Source organism: Nipponia nippon, unplaced genomic scaffold, assembly GCF_047370975.1.
Source record: "Nipponia nippon isolate SJK-2023a ecotype South Korea unplaced genomic scaffold, ASM4737097v1 scaffold_1, whole genome shotgun sequence".
NCBI classification, from domain to species: domain Eukaryota; kingdom Metazoa; phylum Chordata; class Aves; order Pelecaniformes; family Threskiornithidae; genus Nipponia; species Nipponia nippon.
Genome location: NW_028262290.1, coordinates 57,753,044 through 57,763,341, shown reverse-complemented (window position 1 = coordinate 57,763,341; position 10,298 = coordinate 57,753,044). Strand labels below are relative to the sequence as shown.

Below are 10,298 nucleotides of genomic sequence, written 5' to 3'. Positions count from 1 at the left end.
CTGTCACTCCGCGCCCCGGCGCCGCCCCGCCGAGGGGAGCGGGGCGGAGGGAGATGCCCCGGCGGCCGCCGCGATCAATGGGGAAGGCGGGCTGCAGCGCGGCGCCTGGCTGCTGGGCGCCGACTTTAGGTGAGCCCCGGGGGCGGAGAAGGGCCGGGAGAGGCGGGGGGGCGCCACGGAGAGGAGCGCCGAGGCCGCGCCGCGCCGCGGAGGGCAGGATGTGGCGGGGAGGCCGCCGGCCCGGCCCGGCCCGCCCCGCGCCGCCGCCATCGCCGTGGCCGTGGCCGTGGCCCGGCCGCCCCGCCTGACATGGCGCCGCGGCCGTTACCGCCGGCCGGGCCGGGCCCCCCAGCCTGGGGCTGCGGCGTTATTGTTTCCTCCGAGATGAGGACCGCCAGGCCGTGCCCTCGGGCCCGAGCGGCCCCAGCGGGTGCCGCTGCCCTTGCCTCCCGGGCGCTGCCTGCGGGAGCGGCCTGTCAGGCGGGGCCGGGAGGCCCGGGGCCTGCCCGCGCGTCCCAGGTGAAGGGCGATCCCGGGGAACGGGAGGCCGGCCGCCAGCGCTACCCGGGCTTGGGGCGGGGGAGAGCTGAGGGGTGGCATCGGCCGTCTGGAGAACGAAGGGGGAAAGCGGCCCCGGGAGCAGAAAGGCAGTTCAACAGATTTTTAATTTCAGCAGCTTGTTAGTGCTTGGGAATTAAAGTGTACAGTGACAAATACATTGCCCTTTAGACTTTTCACTTGTCTGTGTATGTCATTTCGGATTTGTCAAGGGTGAGAAGAAGAGGACTATGAACCTGCTGTTCCCAGAAACCATATAAGCCAAATTACCGTGCATTTGAGCCAGCAGAGCAGGGGGCCCGTGGCAGACAGCTGAGCGATTCTCATTCCAGATCCACCGTGTAGGAGAAGGGTGGCCTACGATGAATACGTACTTAGCAATAGAGCAACCAGGCTGTAAAGCTTACAACACCAAGTGAGTGTTGGGAACGTACGCTTCATCTGCCAGAGTGAGGCTTTTCCAGATGACTTGCTCCGATGCACGCTTGGCGTTGAATCGGACAAAAGAGGGTCCAGGGATTGAGTCTGTCAGCATAGCTTTTTGAAAAAGGCGTTAAATACATCAAGCCTATGAGGTTTGTTATTGTCTTTCAGCACCTGCTTTGTGGTCGAAGGTTTCATTTTCAGTGACCTTTGAGGGAGAGAACAGAGATACTTTAGTGGTGGCCATATTTGCAGTAAGAAAATTTCATAACACCACCACTACTATCCCTGATGCAGAGGCAGAATGAATTGTTAATATTCTATGGACTAGGCTAAGTTTAATTGGCTTGGGTATTCTATCTAAGCTAACGAACCCTAAATCTAGATCTATCTTCTTTTATTTAGTTTTTTATCTTGTAGGACACAGATGACTTTGGGATGAGAGGGACATAACACTCCTGCCATATGTAGTTCACAAAAATAATAGACACTTTTTAAAATAAAAGGCTCGGACCTTTTCCTTCTAAGATAAGTGACAAAACTTCATGGATTGTAGTGCAAGAATTTAGCTTCATTCTTTAAATTTCGAAGGTGCACTGTGGCAGTGGATACCACAAAGACAGCAAGGCTGTCAGTCCACTTAGCAAAACATTTTCTACTCCACATTTTGAATCAGAAAAAACAGTAACAAACCCTGAGAAGATGACTTAACTAATACCTGAAGTTTTAAAGTTCGTTTAAAGTACGAAATTATGAAATTTGGGTTGAAGAAATCCCACCAAACTTTTGTCAATCCTTCTGCTGACTGATTATTCTGCTTCTAAGTCACTCCTTTCCTCTGACCTCATACCTGCTTTGTCCTCATGTAAGATTAGTTTCATTAAGTACAATAACCCTGCAAACATGTAATGTAGTTTGGAGTAGTATGCAACAGAATTGCTCTGGAGTCTTCCTTAATCTCAGTTTCCTCCAGGTTTTAGAAATTTGTGCTTTTTATTGATGCCATGCTCAGCATAGCTTCGAGGTGGCTTCAGGACCTTCCCTAGAGAGTTTCTGTGCTGGGGCAGATGAGTAAATGTATTTACTGGCGAGTTGTGTACACTGGTGAGATGTAGTAAAAACAGCTCTAACTGTGGTAAATAAGAAAATCTACAGCTAACCATGGCTTTGCATTCTAGGAAGCATCTCAGGCCACGATAAGAGTCTTTTCTGTGTTTTTCCTTGAAAGATGAAGTTTCAGTTACTGAGTTGGCCAACAGGAAAACAGTCTGTACTTTTTGCTGAAACTGGCTAGATGCTATTCTGATGTAGAGCAGATGGTTTCCTCCCTTGGGTCTCAAGTTTGCTGCAGTGCCCGGAGATCTGTTGTGATTAGGCTGCCACAGGGGCATTTGAAAGGTCTGTTTAACTCGTGTTTTAAAAACAGGGCAGTGTGAATGATAGTGTAGTAGGCAGGATGCAGAAATATCCTCACTGAAGGTAATTGTAGAAAATCATCATCACAGAGAAACACTATTACAAAGAGGAGAAGAGCTCTCCTCAATATTTTTCTAAGCAGGAGTATGTCCTCTTTCTAAGTCATGTCTGAATGGCATTTGGAAAATAAGCAACTCCGTCTGGCTCAGTAAAATCTCCCCAACCTTCTCTTCGTTCTGGTGGTAGAATATGAGTAAAATGATCACCAAAGGTGGAACTTGAGAGGCTAAAATATCAAGTGAATGAACCCTTGATTTTTACAGATTCATTCCAGCTACATGGCTCATGCAGGTAGAAGATTTAAAACAGAACTAAAAAGCCAGGAAAGAATACTTCTTAGAAAATCAGGGGCTGCAGGTAGTATTTTAAGACCCTTCAAATACTCCGCAAAAAAATGCAGTTGCCTGTAAGGCCTGTCAACAGATGGAAATATTTCTCTTCATCCTTCTCCTAGTCGGTGACGACTGTTTTCTTATTACTGTTCTGAAGTTTTTTCAAGCCTTCCGTAGCCTAGACCTGCCAGGCAGCATGAACTTCCTCCTGTGAGCTGCTGAGTGATTTTGAACGTCTGTTCACCTCTGAGCAGGTCGAGGCTGCTCTCTGCCTTTCTGGATCAGACTCTCGACTCATCTTTCATAACTGCCAAGGTCTTTTGTAACCTCTGATCTTTCATAACCCCAAACGCTGGCCAGTTCCTCTGACATGCCTTTCGTAACCTACACACATGCCACGTGTTTAATCTCATCCACTTGGAATAGGCTCGTCCTGGATGAACCTGAAATACTAGTGGTTCTCGGGTGCTTTGTCTGTCTGAATCTTCCTGAGCCCCGACCAGATTCGTGTGGAGGTCAGGCTTCCTTCCCTGAGACACCGAATGCTCAGCAGGAGTGAAAACCTGTTCCCTCTGACCTCCGAGCAGAAAATGGAGAGTAGTCATGGATTTTCCTTCTCTCCCAAGGTGTGAAGCCCTCATGGACTTCGGTGTGGCTCAGCCGGAGGCGGCAGTCTCCTTCACTTCCTGTCCTACACTGCTGCGCAGCGTTCGCGGGCACAGCTGCGCTGCGTGCCACCCGGAGATCCCCGCTGCGGTCTGCTCGGTCCGTGGTGCAAAAGGCAGGGTCACTCAGAGAGGAAGCTGCTGCAGCTGAAATTGGTTTAATTACGCCTCAGCCGACAGCTTGCCGTTCTCTTCTTCGACAGTAATTGCACGCTGCAGTGATGCAATAAAATAGGTTGTAGTTTTTGCAGAGGGAGGGTGACCTCTCTGCAGCTAGCCAGCCATCGACGTGGAATCCGCAGATGTCTTCCAGTGTGGATCGTTGTCACTTCACAGGTTTGAGGGATGATCTCTTAATAGGGAATTAAATGGGAGAGCAAGTGGCTAACAGCTTTAATAAAAACAGAGAGGGGAGAAAAAAAAGAAAAAGGAAGTAATCTTTTGGAATTATTAGCCTGAGTGCGAAAGAGCATTTCCACAGCATGACAGCCAGAGGCTTGCTGCGCTGTTATTAAAGCACTTCAGTGGGAATCCATGCAGATGGTCTTTTTACACAGCATAGGATTATATTGGATTAGTCATATAAAATTGTTGTTTACTGTCTCTAGCCCTTTTCCCTGGAGCTTTTATCAGTATCTCACGAAGAATGAAGTTTGAGTCTGCCTTTAAGAGGTAACCCAGGTGACAAGCTTTTTGTTTTGTAGTGCAAACTACTACAATGTTGTAGTAGTTTAGTGCAATGGTCACGTTGCAGTGAGAGATTTTATAGCTGATAAAAGAGGATATTTGGCCCAGATTTTTGGTTTGCCTTTTGGGTGTACAAGAAGGGAAGGTAAATCGTAAGGGGATGCTCTCTCTTCTTCCTGGACTCCCTAGAGGAGCTGTGCTGATCCCACTTCTGCTTCATCAGAGACGAAAAGGAATTACTAACACTGGCACCGTTTTTCATAATGCTCGCTAATGACTCTTTAATGACATAATGCTTGATTAATGCACCATTCTGAGTAGTGTATTAGATGTTTCTTGTGTTCCCTTTCTGTCATGCAGAGTCATATTCTGACCACCTTTCTTCTCTATGTCCAGAAGACCCGGGGATTGCTGCTTGGACACCCTCCGCATTTTTCCTCCTGCCACAAACAAAGCAAAAGATAGTCTCAAACATGCAGTGCGGGAGTCTCCCTTCAGATCTGCCCTGGGGGTTGGTTAACATAGAAATTGAGATTTTTGGCTTCAAGGTCTAATAGACGGCTCTATTGGTAAAATGGCGTCCTTCAGTGTTTTCTGGAGTTCCAGACTGGCTCTGTCATCCCAGGAAATTTTCCCTTCCAGGAGGTATGGCTGCAAGAGCTTTCCTGGGGTGCAAGTGCCTTTCATTCTCCACCGAGAGATGTTTTTCTTCTCTGGAGGGAGTTCTGTGGACAAAGTAATACAGTCCCAAGCTGTTACTCTTTTTCCTAGACCATGTCTGTGGGTGTAGAATAAAATGTGGTAAAGGTCTTTTTCCCTGGCCTTGAAGGGAGAAGCGGCAGACTGTCTCTGCCACATGCATGCCAGTATTGGTTTTTGAACATTATCCACTGAAAATACTAAAAATAATATGCCCCCTCCCCCCGCTGAAAACTAGTATTATAACCTGATATTTCTGTCACTGAAGGTGATACAGACTGTCAGTGTGCTGTGACAGGGACCCCTGTAGCCTAATTTGGTTTAATAAATATTACCTCTGTTTGGTTTTGTCAGCTTTGAGATTAAATTGATTACCTCTTCTGTATTATCAGAAAAGATTTCTTGTTTCTAATTCTGCAAACAGTCATCTTAAATCCAATCAGGTCTTGGTGCTGTTCGTCTTGATATGCAGGAAATATTCATGTTTTGAACTGAATTCTGAACTTTTGCATCTAGCTGTCCTGTGTCATTGTGCCAAGGCTCAGGAAAGCCAGACTGCTTCTCCTTGTTTCAGGGAAGGCTGCTGAACACAAATGGGATTATTACTTCCTGGCCCAAGCTCAAACCAAGATAGAGAAAGGGCCTTTTTCCCATGTTGGCCATTTTGTTCAAGACTGTTCCATGATTTTTCAGCTGGCATTGAGTCTGTGAGATTGGCAGCGCTGATTGTGCCAGAGAACATAATGGGCAGAAAGACTGCATGAGCCTCGCCATCTTCCACCCTGAAGGGGTCTCGGGAGTCATTGCTGACACAGCTGGTGGATGGAATAAAAAAAGAGATTAATTTGGGGCAGGTTAAATTTTATGTGTTTTTACAAAGGCATGTAGATTCTTACACGAGAATTTTAATTCCTGGAAAATTTCATGAGGATAGTAGGTCTCTGAGGGTTGAAAGGACACATACTGCCCTTTAATCTGTGTGTAAAAAAGGCTACGCTTGGAGTTACTGTAGGGTTGCCTCAAGTAATCCCATGCTCATTTGTTTTCTGACAAATTAAATCAATGACTTTGGTGCACATGTCGCTGAAAAAAAAGTGCTATGGGTCACATTCCTGCTGTTCGCCAGTAAGTAGCAGGCTCAGCACCGCTGGGATCGATGACATTTTCATTCGTGTGTGCCACCATGAAATGTGTCTCTGTTCATACCAAGCTGAGTTAGAAACAAAAATGCAAGGCAAAAAGAACGCATTCAACAAACCAGCTGAATAACAGCGTACAGAAATGTTTCCGCTGTAATTGTTTACAGTGGAAAGTAAATATCTAGTGGCATTTCATACGTTTACTGCCACAGAGATGTTTTTTAAAAATCATGTATTATTAGTATCTCTGGAAAGTGAACATGTTTCCTAATCCAGTACACAAAAGTCTTTTATCATTTGTATAAACTGTGGTTTGTATATACGTGCAGGCTAACATCTTTTGATTTTTGGATGCTTCAAAATCTGATGTCCAGTGCTACTCAGCCTTGAGCCATTTTTACAGATCTGCTGAGTATCTTTAATTTGGAAGAACAGATGCTCATTTTGAAGTGGAGCCACTCAAAATCAATGACCACTTTTGAAAATGTTTGATCGTAATATGCATGATAAAACCTACAAGAGCTTCAGCTTTTCCAGGAGTTTGAAGATAGAAGTAGGGTTTTTTTGGTGTCATTTGGATCAGCACTTGTTTGATAAAATCTGAATCTTCCACAAACTCCTTGCAGGTCTAGCTCCATAGCTGAGAAACCTTTCTGTTGTCTGCTTGCTCCATCTATCTTCAATTCCCATGGCAGCCATGGAAAAGCAGGACAGAGGGAGGCCGCATGGCTCAGTTTCCAGGTCAGAAATCGGGAATTCTTGTTTCCCTTTTAGCTCTGTTGGCTCATTTCCCAATATTTCTGTGTGTTGTTTTCCAGCCTGCAGAACAGAGAAGATGTTCTACTGGTAACAATTTTTGAGTTCTGAAAATACTTGGGTCTTAAAAACTGTGTGTAGCTGCTGCATCGTTGTCAACTCCTGGGTAAGCAGGAGAGCGGCAGTGTGCCCAGAACTGGTTGTTGTGTCTGTAGAAGAGCTAGGGAAACAGGGCCTGCAGATTCCACACCTGAGAATGACCCAAGGCATATCGTGGGCTTGGTTTCTCTGCCACTTCTGACCTGTCTAGTTTGGTCTGAGTGCTGCCCTTTCCTGCCCTTCCCATGCCTGCTCTAGTTTCTGCACAAGCCCTGAATTAATCCGTCTGTGCTTCCTCCTCTTCTTGTTTTACTGCTCCACCCGTAGTATTTAAAAAAAACAAAACAAAACAAAACCAAACACCTGGGCACCATAGGAATGTAACTCCTAGCGAGCCTTGCACATTCTTTATAAAATACTATTCCTTGGTATTCAAGTGGCCTTGCCTTGTATGGTATTAAGCAATTATGACTACTCTTGCCATTCCCAATATTGAGGAAAAAATTGTTATCCTACTCATACTGTCTACCAGTGAGATATTGGTATATAGGGTGTGCTGGATTCCACTGCGCTGATCTTTCTTCACCACACTGTCTTATACTACAGCTTCCCTTTGTCACCTGAAAAATTATTTCCTAAATAGTCATTTTACAAAGTTTTGCAAAATACCAGAATTACTATTGTATCAGAGCATGTTCTCTTCTAAATTAATAACAGAGAATCATTGAAATGTTGGCCTAAAAGGGGCTTTAAAATGATCTTTTTGTCTACTTGCTGTATGCCAGTATGCTGTGCATACTAGATATACCTGTATCCAAAATCATGCCTGATCATTCTCTGATCTGTTTCTCGAAACCTCTAGTGAGGGAGAACTATGTGTATTTTTCTTCTTTGGTATCAAGAAAATTTTCCCTGTCATCCAATTGAAATAATCTCTGTTGGAAAGTAACTTTACTTCTGCTCATCCTCCTCTGCAGGACATGGGAAACAATTATTACCGTCCTTTACAGTAGCCAAAGATAAAGACAAAGTCAGTTAAAATGATTCTTGGCAGTCTCTGTTTTCTGGACTAAAGAAACACAGTTATTTCAGCCCTTCCTGATATGCTGTATTTTCTTCCTCATGTAATTTTTATTCCTGTTTTCTAGACTCCTCAGGACCTCACCTGAGATCTTGTTTGTGCTGGATAAAAGAGAATAGAAACGAGTAATTACCCCTCAGGATATTGCTACTCCATCTGAAAACAGGATCTCCCTTTTTCTGCAGCACCTTGCATTGCTGGCTGGTATTATACCTCCCAGTTTTATTTTCTTTTTTTTTACTGCTACTGCAGCTAGTTATATCCAGCTGTATTTTCATCAAGAAGTAACTTCCTGGTTTTCATACTATGAACTGTCAGTTGCTAATTTATTCAGTGTTAGTTGCTGATTACAGTAGCAATTTTGTTGCCAGGCTATTTAGGGACAAGGTGACTCGTCAGGGGCCCCAAGAATTAGCAGTGTTGTGTGGCTGCTTCTGCAATTATGGAACCAATACAGAAATCTTCACAGACAGAGCGGATTTCTGGCAGCAGTTAACAGCATGGGCACGTCGTTCCCTCCCACGCGCTCTCAGATCGTTAACAGCCTCACAGCTTGGATCTTGTGTATATTCAGCTCCGCGCAGTGGCTGTTACCTTGCACTGTGACCTCTGTGCCAAGTGCAAGGAGTTGGCCAGATGGGTGACGGGCTGATCCGGGTTGATGGCGGAGGAGGAGAGATGCTGGGGTTGTGCCCTGGAGCTAGAGGTGCGACCCACCTCCCTTAATCTGATTACATTTACAGTTCCCGCTTGCAGCCTAATGTGACCCGAGTGTCTTGTACCATGCGTTGGGTAAGTTGTAGACCCACAGTAGGCAGTAGTGAGCTGCTGTCATCTCTGCCCTCTCTTCCCAGGCATGAATGGTTCCTCTCAAAAATTGCCAGGCTCTGCAATCGGGTGGGCTGCATGGTCAAGATGGAGGGGCAGGTGGCATCTGGCAACGTTTTACACCAAAAAAAAAAAAAAAGATGGCAACGTGCGATGGGCTGTAAGTAACAAGAGAGACAACATTTTATACAAAGGCAGGAGATGCCGAGCAAAAGAAGACTTAGATTTGAGACCTAGAGAATGAGAGAGAAACAGGAAAGGTTTTGAACTGCTGAAAACAAAGGCTACTGAAGTAGAGCAGCAGGCAATAATCACTGCTGTGGGTCAGTCTTGCTGTGATGGGTGATCTTCTTGTGGCTGGTGAGTGCCTTCTGTTGGTCTGTTAGCTGTAAGGTCCAGTCCCTCACCAGGGTGGAGTGCTTTTGTTTGCCTGTATGCCCTCCAGCCTGGTCTGCCAAAAATACCTGGGAAATACAAAAACCAAAGGCAAAAATCTGCAAATAGGAGTAATACCAAGCACCACAGATACCAAGGATACAGCCCCCCACGCTGGGTAGCAGCGTTACCAGGCGTGCCGTTAGCTCCTGCCTTGGTGGATGGGATTTGAGCAGCCTGCACCGGGGCCTTGTGAGGGGAGCGGGAGATGTGGAACGCGCTTTTGTAGAGCTACGTAACGCGGTGTGTGTTGATGTACAGACGCGTCCGTGCAGATCGGTAACTGGCAGTATTCTCAATCCCGCCCGCTCAGCGTCTGTTAGCCGCAGGAAAGAGCGAATCAAACTAACGACGATTTACAAGAGGCAAGCTGGGACTGGGTGTTTTTACGCTGGCTGCGGAGGGCGCGGTGCACAGCCGCAGTAGAGCTGATTCCGCGGCACCCGCCGCCGGAACCGGAGCCCGCTGCAGGCCGGGTGGGCGATCTCTGCCGCGGGGGAGGGGTGACGCCGAGGGGCGCTCGCTGCGCAGGCCGCCGCCGCGCTGGGCCCCGCCCGCTCGCCCCCCGGCCGTGCCGCTCCCGGGCGGGGGGGAGGCCTGCCCGCCGCGGGGCCGCCGCCGCCGCCTCCCCGCTCCCCTCCCGCCGGCCCCGGTGGAGCGGCCGGCGCTCCGCTTGCGGCCGTTTCCCTGGCAACGGGGCGATGCGCGTGGCCAGGGCCCTTGAGGCGGCGCGGTCGCTCGCCTGTGACGTGCAGCGTTGGCAGCCTATCCGCGTGGGCTTCGGTGGCACGGGCGCCTGCCCGGGAGGCGCCAGGCGAGCGCTGGCGGCAGGCAGGGAGCAGGGCAGCAGCGCGGGGGCCTTCCGCGGCGCGGTCGCCCCGGGGCGGCGGGTGCGTTTGAAAGGCGGGGCTCCCGCCGCCATGGCCCTGCCCTCCGTCCACAAGTGCCTCCAAGTGAGTGGGGCCCTCGGCGGCGCCGGCCCGTGGGGAAGCCGTCCGTCCGTCCGTCCGTCCGGGGCGAGCCCCGCGGAAGGCCCTTCTGCCCCGGCCCGTACTGGACAGAGCGCCCAGGAGCACCCGGGCACGGCGACTCTCGGCTCTGCCGTTACTGACGGGGGCAG

The 10,298-nt window shown here is 48.3% G+C and overlaps 1 protein-coding gene and 2 long non-coding RNA genes across 7 annotated transcripts in view; 1 reads left to right on the top strand and 2 right to left on the bottom strand.

Annotated features, from left to right (window-relative positions):
• The first annotated feature begins 13 nt into the window (after positions 1 to 13).
• The window catches only part of MPPE1 (metallophosphoesterase 1), a 34,568-nt gene continuing 24,283 nt past the window's right edge, over positions 14 to 10,298 (top strand). For 3 of the 5 annotated variants that reach the window (XM_087756917.1, XM_087756876.1, XM_087756908.1), the window contains exon 1: positions 14 to 129. Coding sequence is in view for 1 of the 5 variants with exons in the window: in XM_087756925.1 (XP_087613051.1) it covers positions 10,099 to 10,131 (33 nt within the window). In the remaining 4 variants the exon portion in view is untranslated. Of the gene's footprint in view, positions 130 to 6,645; positions 6,721 to 10,080; positions 10,132 to 10,298 lie in introns of those variants that run through there. The other 2 variants (XM_087756892.1, XM_087756925.1) reach the window with 2 other exon arrangements.
• Positions 3,429 to 6,624, bottom strand: LOC148057391 (uncharacterized). Its single transcript, XR_015704635.1, has 3 exons — positions 6,497 to 6,624; positions 5,216 to 5,655; positions 3,429 to 4,866 (listed from the first exon to the last, which is right to left on the bottom strand). It is a non-coding gene; the product is annotated as an uncharacterized LOC148057391 (long non-coding RNA).
• Positions 6,709 to 9,876, bottom strand: LOC148057390 (uncharacterized). Its single transcript, XR_015704634.1, has 3 exons — positions 9,310 to 9,876; positions 8,049 to 9,207; positions 6,709 to 6,798 (listed from the first exon to the last, which is right to left on the bottom strand). It is a non-coding gene; the product is annotated as an uncharacterized LOC148057390 (long non-coding RNA).